Here is a 17,617-nt window from a genome sequence, read left to right as displayed (position 1 = left end):
ACTATTCTCCACAGTGGCTGCACCAGTCTGCATTCCCACCAGCAGTGCACGAGGGTTCCTTTTTCTCTGCATCCTCGCCAGCACTTGTTGTTTGTTGTTTGTTGCTGGTAGCCATTCTGACAGGTGTGAGGTGATACCGCATTGTGGTTTAATTTGCATCTCTCTGATGATCAGTGACATTGAGCATGTTTTCATGTGTCTGTTGTATGTCCATCTGCACGTCCTCTTTGGAGAAGAAGTATCTGTTCAGGCCCTCTGCCTGTTTTTCAATCGGGTTGTTTGTCATTTTGGTGTTGAGTTACATAAGTTCTTTATAAGTGTTGCATATTAGCCCCTGATCAGATGTAACATTGGCACATATCCTCTCCCATCCACAGGTTGTTTTTTCATGTTGTTGATGGTTTCCTTTGCTGTGCAAAAACGTTTTAGTTTGATGTAGTCCCATTTGTTTATTTTTTCTTCAGTTTCCCTTGCCTGTGGAGATAGAACAGCAAAAATATTGCTAGGAGAGATGTCTGAGATTTTGCTGCCTATGTTTTCTTCTAGGATTTTTATGGTTTCAAGTCTTACATTTAAGTCTGTAATCCATTTTGAGTTTATTCTTGTGCGTGGTGTAAGAAGGTGGTCTAATTTCATTTTTTTGCACATTTGTCCAATTTTTCCAACACTATTTATGGAATAAACTATCTTGATCCCATTTGTATTCTTGCCTCCTTTGGTGAATATTAATTGACCATAGGGGCATGGGTTTGCTTCTGGATTTCTATTCTGTTCCATTGATCTATGTCTGTTTTTATGCCAGTACCATGCTGTTTTGATTACTATGGCCTTGTAGTATAATTTGATATCAGGTAGCATGATTTCTCCAACTTTATTCTTCTTTCTCAAGATTGCTGTGGCTGTTTGGGGTCTTTTGTGGTTTCATATATAATTTTGCAATATTTGTTTTAATTCTGTGAAGTAGCCATTGGTATCTTGATAGAAATTTCATTGAATCTATAGATTGCTTTGGGTGGTATGGACATTTTAATTATGTTAACTCTTTCTATCCATGAACATAGTATATTCTTCCACTTATTTATATAGTCAATTTCTTTCTTCAGTGTCTTATAATTTTCCGAGTACAGGTCTTTTACATCCTTGGTTAAATTTATTCTTAGGTGTTTTATTTTTTTTCATGCAGTTGTAAATGGGACTGTTTTCTTAGTTTTCCTTTCTGATAATTCATTATTGGTGTATAAAAATGTAACTAATTTCTGGATATTAATTTTGTATCCTGCTACTTTACTGAACTCAGTTATCAGTTCTGCTAGTTTTTTGGTGGAACCTTTAGGGTTCTCTAATAATGACAGTTTTGCTTCTTCCTTTCCAATTTGGATGCCTTTGATTTCTTCTGCTTGCCTGATTGCTGTGGCGAGGACCTCCAGCACTGTGTTGAAGGAGAGTGGTGAAAGAGGGCATCCCTGTCCTGTTCCTGGTCTTAAGAGACACACTTTTAGTTTTTGCTCATTGAGAGTGTGATGTTGGCTGTGGGTTTGTCATAGATGGCTTTTATTATGCTAAAGTATGTTCCCTCTGTTCCCACTTTGCTGAGGGTTTTTATCTTAAACGGGTACTGGATTTTGTCAAATGCTTTTTCTGCATCTATTGATATGATCATGTGGTTTTTATCCTTCATTTTGTTTATGGTGGTGTATCATGTATGAACCTTCCATCCCTGGCATACATCCCACTTGGTCATGGTGTATGATTTCTTTAGTGTATTGCTGGATTCAGTTTGCTAATATTTTGTTGAGGATTTTAGCATCTATGTTCATCAGGGGTATTGGCCTCTAGTTTTCTTTCTTTGTAGTGACTTTATCTGGTTTTGGAATTAGGGTAATGCTGGCCTCATAAAATGAGCTTGGGAGTCTTCCTTCCTCTTGAATATTTTGCAATAGTTTGAGAAAGATAGGTGTTAGTTCTTCTTTAAATGTTTGATAAAGTTCACCTGTGAAGCCATCTGGTCCTGGACTTTTGTTTGTTGGGAGTTTTTGGATTACTACTTCAATTTCATTAGTTGTAATTGTCTATTCAGGTTTTCTAATTCTTCCTGATTCAGTTTTGGAAGATTGTATGTTTCCATGAATTTGTCCATTTCTTCCAGGTTGTCCAGTTTGTTGGCACATAGTTTTTCATAATATTTTCTTAATCCTTTGTATATCTGTGGTGTCAGTTGTTACTTCCCCTTTTTCATTCCTGATTTTATTTATTTGGGTCTTCTCTCTTTTTTTCTTAAAGGTCTGTCTTGTTTACCTTTTCAAAGAACCAGCCCTTGGTTTCATTGATCTTTTGTATTGTTTTAGTCTCTATTTGTTTCTTTAGGCCCTGATCTTTATTATTTCCTTTCTTCTACTCACTTTGTGCTTTGTTTGTTTTTCTTCTTCAAGTTCCTTTGAGTGTAAAGTTAGATTGTTTATTTGAGATTTTTCTTGTTTCTTGAGGTAGGCCAGTAATACTAAGAATTTCCCTCTTAGGACTGATTTCTCTATGTTCCATAGTTTTTGAGTTGTTGTGTATTCATTTTCATTTGTTTCGATGTATTTTAATTTTCCCTTTATTTCATTGTTAACCCATTCATTGTTTAGTAACATGTTATTTAGTTTCCATGGTGTGTTTTTCAGTTTTTTTCTTGTGATTGATTTCTACTTTCATACCATTATGGTTAGAGAAGATGCTTAAGATTTCAGTCTTTTTAAATTTATTGAGATTTGCTTTGTGTCCTAACCTGTGATCTATCCTATAAAATGTTCCAGGTGCACTTGAAAAAAATGTGTATTATGCTGCTTTGGGGTGAAATGCTCTGAAGATATCAATTAAATCTATCTGATTTGATGTGTCATTTAAGGTCACTGTTTCCTTATTGATTTTCTGTATGGAAGATGTATCCATTTATGTGTGTGGGGTGTTAAAGTCCCCTACTATGACTGTTTTACTATAGATCTCTCTCTTTTTGTCCATTAAGATTTGCTCTATAAATTCAGGTGTTCCTATGTTGTGTGCATAAATATTTACAAGGGTGATATATCCTCTTATTAAATTGATCCCTTTAACATTATGTAATTTCCTTCTTTGTCTCTTTTAATATTTTTTTTAAAATATATTTTATTGATTTTTTACAGAGAGGAAGGGAGAGAGATAGAGAGTTAGAAACATCGACTAGAGAGAAACATCGACCAGCTGCCTCCTGCACATCTCCCACTGGGGATGTGCCCGCAACCCAGGTACATGCCCTTGACCGGAATCGAACCTGGGACCCTCCAGTCCGCAGGCCAACGCTCTATCCACTGAGCCAAACCGGCTTCGGCACTTTGTCTCTTTTATGGCCTTTGTTTTGAAGTATATTTTGTTTTAAGTGAGTATTAATACTCTTGATTTTTTTTTCATTTCCTTTTGCATGAAATATCTTTTTCCATCCCTTTACTTTTAGTTTTTGTGTATCTTTCAGAGGTGGGTTTCTGGGAGACAGCATGTATATGAGTCTTCGATTCTTATCCATTCAACCTCCCTATGTCTTTTGATTGGAGCACTTAGCCATTTACATTTAAAATGATTATTGATAGGTATCTATTTATTGTCATTTTAATTCTTTATAACTGTGTTACTCTTCATTCTCCTCCTTCTTCTTCTTTGCCCTTTAACATTTCTTGTATTGCTGGTTTTCTGGTAAAACAAACTCCTTTAGCTTTTTCTTGTCTGGGAAGCTCTTTTTTTCTCCTTCAATTTAAAATGATAACCTTGCTCTGTACAGTAGTCTTGGTTGTAGGTTCTTGCTTTTCATCACTTTGAATATTTCATGCCAATCCCTTCTGGCCTGAAAGGTTTCTGTTGAGAAATCAGCTGACGTTCCATGGGAGCTGCCTTATAGGTAGCTGTCTTTCTCTTGCTGCTTTTAAGATCCTCTCTTTGTCTTAACATTTGCCAGTTTATTTTTGATGTGTCTTGGTGTGGGCCTCTTTGGGTTCATCTTGTTTGGGAGTCTCTGCAATTCCTGGACTTGTGTGTCTTTTTCCTTCACCAAGTTATGAAATCTTTTCAGTTTTTATTTCTTCAAATAGGTTCTCAACCCTTGCTCTCTCTCTTCTCCTTCTGGCATCCCTATGATGTGGATGTTATTGTGCTTCATGTTTTCCCAAAGGTCCCTTAAACTAGCCTCATTTTTTAAATTCTTTTTTCTTTCTGCTGCTCTGATTGGATGTTTTCTGCTGCATTGCCTTCCAAATTGCTGTTTCGATCCTCTGCTTCTTCTAACCTATCGGTTATTCCTTCTAGTGTATGTTTCATTTCTGACTGGATCTTTTTATGGTTTGTTTATATGTTCTTTGCTGTGCTTGATGTCGCTTCCTTGAAGTTTTCATTAAGCTCACTGAGCATCCCTGTTGCCATGTTTTGAACTCCATACCTGGGAAGTTGCTTCCTCCATTTCAGTCAGCCCTTTTCCTGGAGGTTTCTTCTGTTCTTTCATTTGGGACACGTTTCTTTGTCTCCCCATTCCGGTCGCCTCTTTGTGTTTGTTTCTATGTGTTAGGCGGGCCCTCGGTGCCTCTCAGTCTTGGTGGGTGGCTTGCGTAGTAGGTGTCCTGTGGGTCCAGTGGTGCCGTGTCCTTGATCACCAGAGCTGGGTGCTCCAGGAATGTCCCGGCCGTGAGTTATGTGGGCCCTCCAGTTCTGATTGAGTGTTGATTGCTGTCAGCCTGTTCGGTGTGAGGTCAGCCCTCAGGCTGGCTGACTGTGAGGCTCACCCTGACTATGGCTTGTGAGCTGCTGGGCAGGTGCTGAACACATGGAGCAGAGTTCGCCCCAGCAGGGATGGTGCCGGCGGAGAGCTCCCTGTGGATGTGCCGCTTGTGAAGTTAATTGGATCCTGTCCTGCTGCTGTCTGAAGCTGGCCACTGGGTGTGCTGGTGCTGGGCCTCTTGGGGGGGACTCTGGTGCAGGCCGGTGTCAGACGCTGCCTGTGACTGGCCCTGGCAACCTGTTTGGAACTGCAAAGCCGTCCACAGTGTGTGGCTGCCTGTCCTGGGCCGGGGTGTGCACGGGAAGGACCAAGCTGCACCAAGGCCATCTTTTACCAGCACTGAGCCTGGGGCAGGTCAGGGAAATTCCCAAGGCAGCCCAAAACCTGCCTCCTCCTGCCGACTCCCTGTTAGGCTCAGTCACTGAAAGAGCCTCTAGTGGTACCTGAGTTGCATGAGGTAGGGTCTCAGGGAGCCACCAGGTGGGGGCGAGTGGTGTTCACCAGATGGAAATACATTCAGGCTCCGTGCTGGGTCTGAGGCCACTCAACAAAACTCCCTGGGCCCACCAAGTCCAGCTGCTGCCCGCCGGGGTCCACAGACCTTCGTGGTGGGGCAGGGTCTCAGGGAGGGTCAGGGTGAGGCCAGCGGAGTTTTCAGGTCCAAACAGACCAAGCTTTGGCCGTGTGAAGGGAGAGCTCTGCACTAGTTGGACGTGACAGGGGAAACTTGGCCCCGCCCAGAGCCACACAACTCAGTCTGTCCTGGATTCTGCCCAAACCTCGGTGGGGCAGGGCCACCAGATGTCAGCAGGGCGGGGCCAGGAGCCCAGAGGGTGGGGCTAGTGGATTTCTCATGATGGGGAGGTGTCAGTCAGGCTCACGGGAAAGTAGAAAGAGATTTGTATGAGGGATTGGCTCCCACCATTAAGGAGGCTCAGTCCACTGTCTGCCACCTGCAGGCTGGAAGCCCAGACAGCCATTCGTGTCGCCCTGCTGGGCTGGCGGGCCGGGGCCCAGGTGAGCCGGTGTCGCAGGGCAGAGAGATGACTGTCTCAGCTCAGCCAAGGGCAGAGTCGCCTCTCCTTCACCTTGTTGTTCGATTTACACCCTCAGCGCAGCGGGTGATGCCCACTCACGTTGGCGAGGGCTCTATTAACTGATTCTGCTGATTCAAATGCTAATCTCTTCTCGAAATGTCTCACAGATTCACCCAGAAACAACGTATTACCAGTTCTCTAGGCGTCCCTTAACCCAGTCAAGTTGACATGAAATTAATCACCACACGCCGGCCTTTCTAGCCAGCCCCTCAGCACATGTGGCAGCAGCCTTGTCCTGCCAGCACACCAGGCAGCATCGAGGCCCTCGTACCGGGTGCATTGCCGCCTTCAGTCTGGCTGGTCTTGTCCCCCCTGCTCCTCTCTCTGTGGCCCCTCCTTCTGCCAAGAGCCAGGTTCCAGCAGGGCCTGGCTCCCTCCACTGCCACCCTGGGCCTGAGCTGGTGAAGCAGGAGCAGCGCTCAGCCTGCTGAGGGCACACCACCCGGAGCCCAGGCCAGGCTCACACTCCACAGGCACATGGAGCAGTCCGTGTCCACGGTGCGTTCCTGTGCGGCCTGCCCAGAGGCTGCTGCCCAGCAAGTAGACTGAGCTGTGGCTCTTAAAGTCATGCCTGAGCTCAGTGGCTCCCACACTGGCTGCACGTAGAATCCCCTGGGGAGTTTTGGGACTGACCGCCTGATGCCCGAGCTGCTGTCCATACTAATCCCATCAGAACGTCTCGGGTGGGAGCCGGGCAGCAGTGTTTTAAAGAGGCCCTGGTGACCCCACCGGGCAGTGGAGTTGGAGAGCCGCTGGTATAGCTGCTCCAGAAAAGGGGCGGGACTCGGAAGAGCAGCCAGGTTGGACTGTCCAATGAAGGTGGAGCCCCAACTCAGTCCCCTATTTGAAGCCTGTCATTCTACCAGCAAAGCCCTCAGGTGTTTAAGCCACATATAGACATGACACCTGACTCCACACGCCCTCACCACGAACTGTAATCCGTGCACACACTTGACAGGCCATACTCTTCTTTTCTTTTTCTTTCTTTTTTTAAAATATATTTTTATTTATTTCAGAGAGGAAGGAAGTGAAAGAGAGAGAGAGAGAGAGAGAGAGAGAGAGAGAGAGAGAGAGAGAGAAATATTAATGATGAGAGCGAATCATTGAATGGCTGCTTCTTGCCTGCCCCACACTGGGGATCGGGCATGTGCCCTGACTGGGAATCGAACCCTGACCTCCTGGTTCAGAGGTTGATGCTCAACCACTGAGCCACACTGGCCATACTCTCCTTTATCACCCAAATCCTGTGTATGTGATGACACCCAATGCACATGCTCCCTGGGATCGTGAATCGCAGCCCTGTTACCATCTCCTGGCTTTTTGTACGGAGCCTTTCGGTCCCCTTTCCGCAGGCTGCTGTCCCTGTCCACGCGTTCCTTCCCTTTGTCCCTCAGTCTGCGTGTCCCACAGCCAGAGCAGGGGTGAGTCCTGTTCCAGGTATGGCGTGGTGCCGACCGGACAGGGAGGGAGGGGCTGAAATATATGAGAAAGTCCTGTGCCGGGCCTCAGGGTGGTGGGTGCAATGGAGCTGGAGGAAGGAGCCACAGAATTCCAACATGGGAGGGAGGGTGTTGTGTGGACTGCGGGCTGGAGCCGAGACATGGGGAGCCGTAGAGCAAGGTCACCTGAAGGACTGAGGAGATTGGAACTTGAGCCTGCCTGGGGCACCGATGGGTGATGGGAGCCAGAGGGACGAACAGAAAGCTCCAGAGTCCCTGCCATGGGCCCCTGGTCTGCATAGTGGCAGGCAGCTGTGTGGCTGTGAGGTCTGGTTGGTGAGGGTGTGGGCTCTACGGGTGGCACTGTGGCCTGAGGCTGTCTGTTCTCCTGGGATGTCATGTGGCATGGACGTCAGACAGGCGAGGACGTCCCCTGCCTGTCCATGAGGGCCTGCCGCTGGGCTTGGAGCCGTGATGATGGGTTTTCTCGGGGATGGAAGGCAGCAGAGGGACTTTTGAGTCGAGAGCGTCTCGGCAGGCATTGATGAGAAGCCCCGGGGGCGTGGCCGGCTCAGTCCACAGGGCCGTGGGTCTAAGAGCCGGCCCTGTGCCAGGTCTGAGGGGTCAGCAGCCCTGCCCCGAGTGCCTGTGTCCAGGCACGTCCTAGCAAAAGACCCAGATCTGCCTGTGAGAATCACGCCCCCCCCCCCCCCGGAGCGAGCGAGTGCCCTGCAGGAAAGAAGTGGGGAGGCGAAGAAGTGGGGTTCTTTCCTGCTAGGTCCCCAGCTGCACAGAGGAGGCGGGCGGCGGAAGAGGGGTGATCTCAGGAAGACAGAGGGCCGCCTGGAGAAAGAGCTGTGTGCCTCTGGATCTCACACTCATGTCAACACTGTCAGCTGCGGTCACACCTCTGGCCTCCTTTGGCCCTCCCCGTGCAGCAGGAAGTCAGTGCTGCCTGTGTCGCAGATGTGCACACTGCGGCTGGGAGCTATGGTGTGCCTTCGACAAGATCCCGGCGTTATGGTCCAGGATTAGGGCCCAAGGATCCCTCCACGGTACCGGGTTGGCTGTGTATCGTGGAATTTAAGTAGGCCCCTCCCAGGCAGCTGAAGAGGCCTGAATCGGAAGTGGGAAGGGAAGAAGCAGGCGGCAGACCCCCTGGTGCAGAGGGACAAGTCACAGAGGAGCCTCGGTGCGGACATGGGCTGGGCCAAGGTGAGATTTTTAAAACATATTTTCATTGATCTCAGAGAGGAAGGGAGAGAGTGATAGAAACATCCTATAAAATAAGAGAGAAACATGCAAATTAACCATCCCTCCGCTACACTCAAGCCACGCCCACAAAGCCACGCCCACCAGCCAATCCGAGTGACTATGCAAATTATCTGACAAAGATGGCGGTTAATTTGCATACGCAGGTGTCAAGTGCCCCAGGAGGCAACGGCGGCCACGGGCTCCTGGGACCTTCGCCAGCTCTGGGAGGTGCGCCAAGCCACACCTGTGGGCTCCCGGGACTTTCACCGGCCCTGGGAGGTGAGTCCGTAGCCACGCCTACGGCTCCTAAGACTTTTGCCGGTCAGGGAGCAGAGGCCACCCGCACCTAGCCACACCCGCGGGCTCCTGGGACCTTGCCGGCGGAGAGCGGGAGGTTTGGAGGACTTGGCAAAGCAGGAGACCGCTGGACATAGAGCAGGGCTCCCTCTGTCACCCCAGCTTCCTCATCACAGCTGTGGAAACTGACAGCAGGGAGGAGGAAGTCCCACCCCCACAGAATCAGCCAGAATCAGCCATTGGTCAGACAGCTCTCAGCAGCCTGACAGCCAGGACTCTCACTCACCTGCATCTCAGACCGTGACAGTAGAGAGGTGGGACTATGTCTAAAGAACACCTGTTGACACAACGTAGCTCTGCAGCCGAAAGATGCTGGCGTCATCGACAGAAAGTGTCTGCAGAGCAGCGTGCGTCTGATCTTGAAAGAAGGCGGCGCCTGCAACAGGATGTATCTGAACATCAGCTACTGGAAAAACGTCGCTCTGATGCCGAAAAACAGCGGCATCTTCGACAGAAAATGTCTAAAGACCAACGCGCCTTTGAAGTTGAAAGAAGGCGGTGGCGACGACAGAATATGTCGAGAGAACAGTCATCAACAAGTACTACCAATTCTGGTAGGAACTGCCTTCTCAGCGAAAATGGAGTACATGAGGATGCAATCCTCGAACATAGTTGTGGTGGAATGACTGTTCGATGTGAATTTTGCCTATCACTAAATTTCTCAGATGAAAACCCATCCGGTGGTAAATTTACTTGATGTTGTAGCAAAGGGAAAGTCTGTCCAAATGATATACATTTTCCAGATTACTCGGCATATTTAAAAAGATTAATGACAAACGAAGATTCTGACAGTAAAAATTTCATGGAAAATATTCGTTTCATAAATAGTCCTTTTGCTTTTGCTTCCATGGGTGCAAATATTGCATCGCCATCAGGATATGGGCCATACTGTTTTAGAATACACGGACAAGTTTATCACTGTACTGGAACTTTACATCCTTCGGATGGTGTTTCTCAGAAATTTGCTCAACTCTATATTTTGGATACAGCTGAAGCTACAAGTAAAAGATTAGCAATGCCAGAAAACCAGGGCTGCTCAGAAAGACTCATGATCAACATCAACAACCTCATGCATGAAATAAGTGAATTAACAAAATCGTACAAGATGCTACATGAGGTAGAAAAGGAAGCCCAGTCTGAAGCAGCAGCAAAAGGTATTGCTCCCACAGAAGTAACAATGGCGATTAAATACGAGCGTAACAGTGACCCAGGTAGATATAATTCTCCCCGTGTAACCGAGGTTGCTGTCATATTCAGAAACGAAGATGGAGAACCTCCTTTTGAAAGGGACTTGCTCATTCATTGTAAACCAGATCCCAATAATCCAAATGCCACTAAAATGAAACAAATCAGTATCCTGTTTCCTACATTAGATGCAATGACATATCCTATTCTTTTTCCACATGGTGAAAAAGGCTGGGGACAGATATTGCATTAAGACTCAGAGACAACAGTGTAATCGACAATAATACTAGACAAAATGTAAGGACACGAGTCACACAAATGCAGTATTATGGATTTCATCTTTGTGCGGGACACTTTCAATCCTATTTTAAATGCAGGAAAATTAACTCAACAGTTTATCGTGGATTCGTATTAAAAAATGGAGGCCAATCGGATAAATTTCATCAAAGCAAACCAATCTAAGTTGAGAGTTGAAAAATATAGTGGTTTGATGGATTATCTCAAATCTAGATCTGAAAATGACAATGTGTCAATTGGTAAAATGATAATACTTCCATCATCTTCTGAGGTTAGTCCCAGAAATATGCAGCAGCGATATCAGGATGCTATGGCAATTGTAACGAAGTATGGCAAGCCCGATTTATTCGTAACCATGACATGCAACCCCAAATGGGCAGGTATTGCAAACAATTTACAACGCTGGCAAAAAGTTGCAAACAGACCTGACTTGGTAGCCAGAGTTTTTAATATTGAGCTGAATGCTCTTTTAAATGATATCTGTAAAGTCCATTTATTTGGCAAAGTAATAGCTAAAATTCATGTCATTGAATTTCAGAAACTCGGACTGCCTCACGCTCACATATTATTGATATTAAATAGTGAGTCCAAATTACGTTCCTCTAATTAATTCCCTTTCAATGTGCACGAATTTTGTGCACCGGGCTACTAGTCAATGATAAGAGAGAATCATGGATCGGCTGCCTCCTGCACGCCCCACACCTGGGATCGAGCCCGCAAACCGGGCATGTGTCCTGACTGGGAATCGAACCCTGACCTCCTGGTTCAACAGTCAATGCTCAACGACTGAGCCACACCAGCCAGGCTAGCCGGGTGAATTTTGAATATCAACCCCTTGGCATCTTTGCACCTGAGACTGGTCCCTTCCTCCCACTTCTGTAGCTAGAGAGACGGGGCAGGCTGTGGGACCACCTTGCTGCGGAGCATGCACTGTGCACCTTCCCACCCTCACCAGCCGTGGGGCTTGACACCATAGTCTCTCTGAGCCCCAAGCTCAGACCTGTAGGCGCACAGCAGGCCCAGAGTGCGGGGCTGTGGGCTTGTCGTGGGAGGTGCAGGCGAGGCCTTTGCCCAGCAGACGTGGTGGACGTGACGGGAAGCTGGTGCCCGCCAGGCCCGGGCAGGCCGCGCTCTCCTCGCCTGCTGAGCGGTTGTCCCAGCTCCTGCTTCTGCGCAGGGACCAGCGCATTGGTGGGCGCTTCTGTCCTTTAGGTTGAAGGTGTTTATGTTGCTGTCCCCCAGGGGTCTCAGTGAAGGAGGGAGCGGAAGGGTCCGGCTGGAATCTGGGTGAGAGGCAGCTTTGAGCCCCATCCTAGGAGCCTAGTCAGCAGATTGTTGGGCCTGGCGGGGTCAGGGCATTGTCCCCACGGGGTCAGGGCAGTGGTGACCTTTGGGATTTGGCTGACAGAGCCCTAGGGCTGGGGCGGGGGTGGAGGTGGAGGGGGCAGTGGGCACTGCCCTGTGACAAGAGCTCTGTCCCCAGCCTGGCCCTCAGGGCGTGCACACACCTCCTGATGGGGGTGGGCATGTCCCTGGGCACCAGCCTGGGAGGTGCTTGGCCAGCTCGGGGGTGACTCCACTCCCTGTGTTCAAGGGCACTGGGCAGGGCAGCCAGCACGGGGCTGGGAGGCGTGGGTCCCGGCTGGCCCTCTTCACTGGCCTGAGCAGCCCAGCCAGGGGCAGAGGAGTCAATATTTAGGTTGGCTCAGTCCCGGCCTCAGGATTGCGCACCCTGGTGTGTGTGATGGGAAGGAGGCTGGGACAGGAAGCTCCAGGGGAGGGTGCCGGCTGTGGAGAGCAGGGGGGAACTGGGGAATAGGGGGGCCAGCTGATTCATAGGAACCCCGGGGAGAGGGGGTGTCCAGCCTGGCCCGGGGGAGGGCATGAGGAAGGGGCAGGGCCCCATCCTGTCCCTTTTGTCCTCAGCTTCCTGGTGGAGGCTGGGGGGCGCAGCCAGTCTCCCACCCACCGGGTGGGCATTCTGCAGACGGCTCTCGGAGAGGGGGGGCAGCTGGAGCTGGCGGGGGGAAGGCGTAGGCAGGAGGGATGAAGAGCAGAGGAGGAGCCATGGGGGCGGTGTGGGGACAGGTGCTGTGTGCCAGGGTGGGAAGGCTGTTGGGCTGGGGAGAAGGGGTGTGTGGGACAGTGACTTTCAGTGAGGGGCGGGGAGGGGGTCTGAGGGAGGACAGTCTGGGAGGGAGGCTCCGTGGAGGGGCTGGGAGGGACGGGGCTGCATGCGCAGCTGTGCGTGTGCAGAGTGGGGCTGTGCACTGAGCCTCAGCGAGCCTGGGCCGGGCCCTGCTGAGACACCGCGCACCGGCCTGTGAGTGTGTGGAAGCAGCAGGTGTGTGAGGAAGACCGGGCTCCGGGCTCCAGGCTCCGGGCGCGGGTGGGGCCAGGCTGTCCTTCGAGGAGGCAGCCCAGGAAGGTCCTGGCGTTGCTGTGGCTGGTGCTGGAAGGGCCAGCGCCGGGTTTGGGGCCCTGGGAGGGTGCGGGGCGCTGTGTGCAGACCCCGGTGCCAGGACGGAGGGGCCTCTGAAGGGCCTCGCCTAGGTCCTGCCCGCCCTCCTGCTCCGTCCGGGCTGTGCAGGCTCCCGGCTGGCTGGCTGTGCCGTCCAGGCCCAGAGCGCACCCGCCCTCCGGGTCTCAGGTGCGTCTCCACGGAAACGTGCCTCCTGCCTCTGCAGTCGAGCCAGCAGCGGCCAGGCCAGGGCCGCAGGTCATAGAGGTCAGCCACTGTCCTGGGACCTCGCGCCCTCCTCCGCGCCATCCCCTGAGGAGGGTGCTGCTGGTTAGAGTCATTCCACAGACGTGGCGACTCGGGTGCAGAGATCCGGATCCCCCGAGGTCACTGGGCAGGTGGCCCTGGCCCCGGGGCCTCTGTTCACATGTACCGCCCTGCGTCGCACACAGAACACCAGGACTTGGGCAGCGCTCTCTCCATGGCCCACTCGCCTCACCTCCACTCAGCCCCACCTCTCCCCTGGCCCCGGGGACCACGCCGCCTCCTGGTGGCCCGTGCCTGGCGAGCGCAGGTTCCAGGAGCTGGTGGGAGAGGGACCCTTAGTCCTAGGTCCGAGGACCCTGCTTCGAGCCTGCCGTGGGCTCGTTGCCAGCTGTGCCATCTGTCATGGGTGCGAGGCCACATCCGGGTGGGTCATCCCAGGACGTTCTTCCTGAGGAGGAAGCCTGAGTGTGGAATCTGGCCAGATGTTCTCTGAAGCAGGGTCCTCCCCCAGCCCCTCCTCAGTGCTGGAGGGAAAGGGCCCAGGAGCCTTAGTAGTGACCCTGGGTAGAGGGAGTAGAAGGTGGAGGGCCCCTGGTCGGGCTGGGAGAGTCAGAGAGATCCAGAAACTAGGGCTGCCCCTCCCCTCCCGGGGACCAGCGAGTGGGAGGTGCGGACGGGGAAGACGGGACAGGTCAGGGTTTAAAGAGGCTGGAGGACAGGCCGGTCACGGTTGTTCCGCCTCGTCTTGCTCCGATTCGTGTCGGATGCTGCTGCTCACTGGTCACCCAGAGGCGTGTGGGTGGGGGTGGGGGTGGGGGGGAGGGGCTGCCGCATCCCCAGCCAGGTGACCAGTGGGCAGGCACGGCCGGAAGAGGGTCTCCTCCTGGCTCTGCTCCCCGCCAGCTGTGTGGCCCAGGCAGGCAGCACGACCTCTCTGGGCCTGCGCGTCAGGTTCTGTGGCCGGGCATCCAGGAAGGCAGACTCGCCGACCTGGGAGCACTGGTGCGTGTGTTAAGAGACCTCGGCCTCCGGGGTCAGGCTGCCTCCGTTAAACTCTGGCTGCGGTTCCTCTTGGTCCCATGACCTGGAGCAGTCACCCCCTCCAATCGCCGTCCTCTGCGATTCAGAAATGGAGGCCATGGTTTGTACGGAAAATTCTCGGATGAGGTTAACAGCAGCAACAACAATTGCTTTCTGTTGCTGGTGGGCAGGTGCCGTCCCTCGGCGGGGGGCCAGCAGCCGCAGCCTGGCAGGAGGCGTGGTCTGGAAAGACCCCGAGCGCTCCAGACCAGCCTCAGCCTCCAAAGGCTCTGCTGAGAATTCCCCAGGAGGTCGGCGGGGAGTGGGCAGCGCTCTGGACTCTGAAAATGCCCGGGAGTGGGGTCCGTGTGAAGTCTCCGGGCAGGACTGAGCCTGGAGTGGCAGCTGCATGAGGGCCCCAGCCTCCAGTGCCCCCTCAGCTGACCCCGGGGGCAGGAGGCCGGGCGGCTGGTGGGGCACGGAGACCCCGACCTGTGGCCCGAGGACGGATTTCCTGCTGAGCAGAAGCCGGTGAACCCAGGCTCTGACTCGCCCTCCCCACGAGCCTGGGACCCTCAGCAGTGCAGGGATTTATGGGGAGCCAGCCTCTCTGAGCCCCCCGGCGGGCGGGCATTCCATGCCTCCTCGCCCGTTCGTGGAGTCCTCCCCACAGCCCTGCCGGGCACCGCTCTCATCCCGCGTTACAGAGGCTGAGGGAGCCGGGGCGCCTGGTGCCGGCCAACACACGCAGAGCTGGACGGAACCACGGCCCTCGCTGGGGGATCAGGGACCGGGGCCTAGACTTCTCAGAGCCCTTCCGCTCGAGCAGGTGGGCAGCAAGCCCCTGGGGGACTGGCCAGTGCGTGAGGCCAGGGTGCGAGCGCGGACAGGTGAGCTGCACGGACTCCACCCTCTCGTGCCAGGCAGGGCCATCAGCCCTCCCAGACCAGGACTGTCATGGTCACCGGGGTATCTCCTAGGCAGGGGGCCTTGACAATGTTTTCTTAAATTGATTTCAGAGAGAGAGGAGGGGAGAGGGGGGAGAGAAACACCCATGTGAGAGAGAAACACTGATAGGTTGCCTATCGCATGCGCCCCGACTGGCTTCAAACCTACAAAATGGGCAGATGCCCTGACCAAGAATTGAACCTACCATCCTCCTTGCACGGGAGGGACTACATGCTAACCACTGAGCCGCCTGCCAGTGCAGGGCCCTGAGATTTAGGCCCCTTCTGGCCGGGACCTGGGAACTCCTCCCTGGGGGCCGTTAGCAAGGCACTGAGGGAGATGAGGGCAGGGGCACCCCCGGTGCAGGGGGCCGAGCCCAGGGCTCAGCTGGCAGTTAGGAAGGGATCCCATCCCACCCGCAGTGAGTCAGTGACAGGAAGCAGCCCTCGCCAGCAGGCGGGCAGTCCCCGCGGGGAAAGGGGAAGCGAGGAGGGAAGGGAACGGTGAGCCATCCAGCTCCCGCAGGCCAGGAGGCGGCCACAGCTGCAGGCGGCTCGTGGGGGTGTCGGCCGGAAACCTCTCTTGCCCCCACGACCCATCTGAGATGGGGCGCAGGAGCCTGGGGGCAGCAGCCGGGGGCATTGGGAGGAGCACTCACATCCAGGCATTTCTGTGACCCTGAACAAGGAGTCAGCCAGAGAAGCTCCGCCTCTGCGCTGAGCCCCTGCCCGCAGCCCTGGCCCTGTGGGCAGGCCTGGCCGCCCTGCTCGGAGCCGCCTGGTGCCCGGCAGCGCTGGCGATGACCCGGTGCCTGCGGGGAGGCTTGTCCGGGGCGCTGCTCTGGCCATCTCTCTGGCGGCTCCTGGGGGAATTGTCCGGTGCCACGGCACACCTGCGTGTGTTCTCTCTCTTCCGTCGCTGGGTTAAATGGGGAAGATAATTCCTACACCTGCAGGAGGGAGGCGTCCAAGCGGCCGTGTCCACGTGGTGGCCTCACGGGCCGCACTGAGCGCTGGGTGGGCGCTGGAGCCCCCTCCAGCCAGCTGCATCCTCTGCCCTCCCCCCAGCACGTGAAGATCCTGCGGGCGCTGGTCCTGGGGGAGCTGGAGAAGGGCCAGCACCAGTTCCAGGCCCTCTGCTTCGTCACCCGGCTGCGCGACCACGAGATCATCCCCAGCGAGGCCATGGCCAAGCTCCGGCAGGTGAGGCCGCCCGCCGCCCCCCCTTCTGCCCCAGCGCTCCCCCTTCTGCCCCAGCGCTCCCACCCCTGCAGCCAGTGAGGCCCCAGCCTGCACCCACCTCGGCATCCCGCCAGCACCTGGCCTTGGCACTCGGACCTGTACCCTGCCTCACCCTCCAGGCCTGAACCCCCTGACTCTGCCCTGGCCGCACCTGAACTTGTACCCCAGATCCCTGATCTGTACTGAGCCCTCCACTTCCATTCCTCCAGCCCCTAAAGTCAGTGCCCCCACTACGGTGCGGCTGGGTGCTCGCACTCTGAGGGGATCTGCCTCAGACCGGGGCCACCCTCACTCTCTGGTGGTGTTGGGCACGTTACCACCTTCAGAGCCTCCACCTGCCCTAGCCTGTCCCCTGTGCCTGCCCTTCCCAGGGACACTCGGTCTCCTGGAAGCATGGGCCCCAGAGGCCACTTTCCTCGGACAGCCTGCCCCCTGGTCCCTGTGACAGCAGGACTGGGTGCTTCGTGGGGCCTCAGAGGACGGCGGGGCAGCTGCAGGGGCGGCTGCACTCTGAGCATCAGCGTCCCTGCAGCTGGAGGGGGGCTGGGTGTTCCTGAATGCCCCCTCAGATTGGCCCAGGCGCTAAGACCACCAGCCTGGGCCTGTCTGGCTTGGTGATGGGGGACGTGGGCAGGTGATGGGGGACAGGTGATGGGGGACGTGGGCAGGTGATGGGGACAGGTGATGGGGGATGTGGGCAGGTGATCAGCGTCCCTGCAGCTGGAGGGGGGCTGGGTATTCCTGAATGCCCCCTCAGATTGGCCCAGGCGCTAAGACCACCAGCACATCCAGAGACCTGGTGGGAGTGGCCCTTCTCCTCCCACAGAAGAACCCACGGGCAGTGCGTCAGGCGGAGGAGGCGCGGGGCCTGGAGCAGCTGCACATGGACATGGCCGTGAACTTCAGCCAGGGGGCCCTGCTGAGTCCCCACCTGCACAACGTGTGTGCGGAGGCCACGGACGCCATCTACACCCGCCAGGAGGACGTCCGGTTCTGGCTGGAGCAAGGTCCGCTGGGTCTGCCCGCTGCCTGCCCATCAGAGAGGATAGGATTCATGTGAGGTGTGGGGTTCAGGGAAGGGACCTGCACAGAATGCTGGCTTCGCAGGCTCGGGAAGGGCATTCCCAGCCAGTCCCACCCCCTGGTCTTGGTGATGATGAGCACAGATGGGCGCAGGCACGTGGTCAGGGGGGGGGGGGAGGCAGACTCCCGTGCCCACATGCCCCTCTCTGCCCTGCCTCTCAGAACTCCACGCCTCTCCTTCCTCTCACACC

At 53.9% G+C, this 17,617-nt stretch overlaps 1 protein-coding gene across 1 annotated transcript; it reads left to right on the top strand.

Annotated features, from left to right (window-relative positions):
- The first annotated feature begins 8,513 nt into the window (after positions 1-8,513).
- OAF (out at first homolog) lies at positions 8,514-17,478 on the top strand. Its single transcript, XM_023746316.1, has 3 exons — positions 8,514-8,528; positions 15,924-16,304; positions 17,101-17,478. The coding sequence occupies exons 1-3, from the start codon at positions 8,514-8,516 to the stop codon at positions 17,401-17,403; spliced, it is 699 nt and encodes a 232-aa protein (XP_023602084.1). The 3' UTR covers positions 17,404-17,478.
- The last annotated feature ends 139 nt before the right edge of the window (positions 17,479-17,617 follow it).

Source organism: Myotis lucifugus, unplaced genomic scaffold (assembly GCF_000147115.1).
Source record: "Myotis lucifugus unplaced genomic scaffold, Myoluc2.0 scaffold_654, whole genome shotgun sequence".
NCBI classification, from domain to species: Eukaryota; Metazoa; Chordata; class Mammalia; order Chiroptera; family Vespertilionidae; genus Myotis; species Myotis lucifugus.
Note: the sequence above shows the minus strand (reverse complement) of the source record. Positions and strands in the feature narration are given on the sequence as shown.

Bases quoted from the DNA above. Each gene is read 5' to 3' on its own strand.
- OAF (XM_023746316.1), top strand. The intron at 16,305-17,100 runs GTGAGGCCGCCC...ATGCCCCCTCAG, and splicing joins CCATGGCCAAGCTCCGGCAG to ATTGGCCCAGGCGCTAAGAC.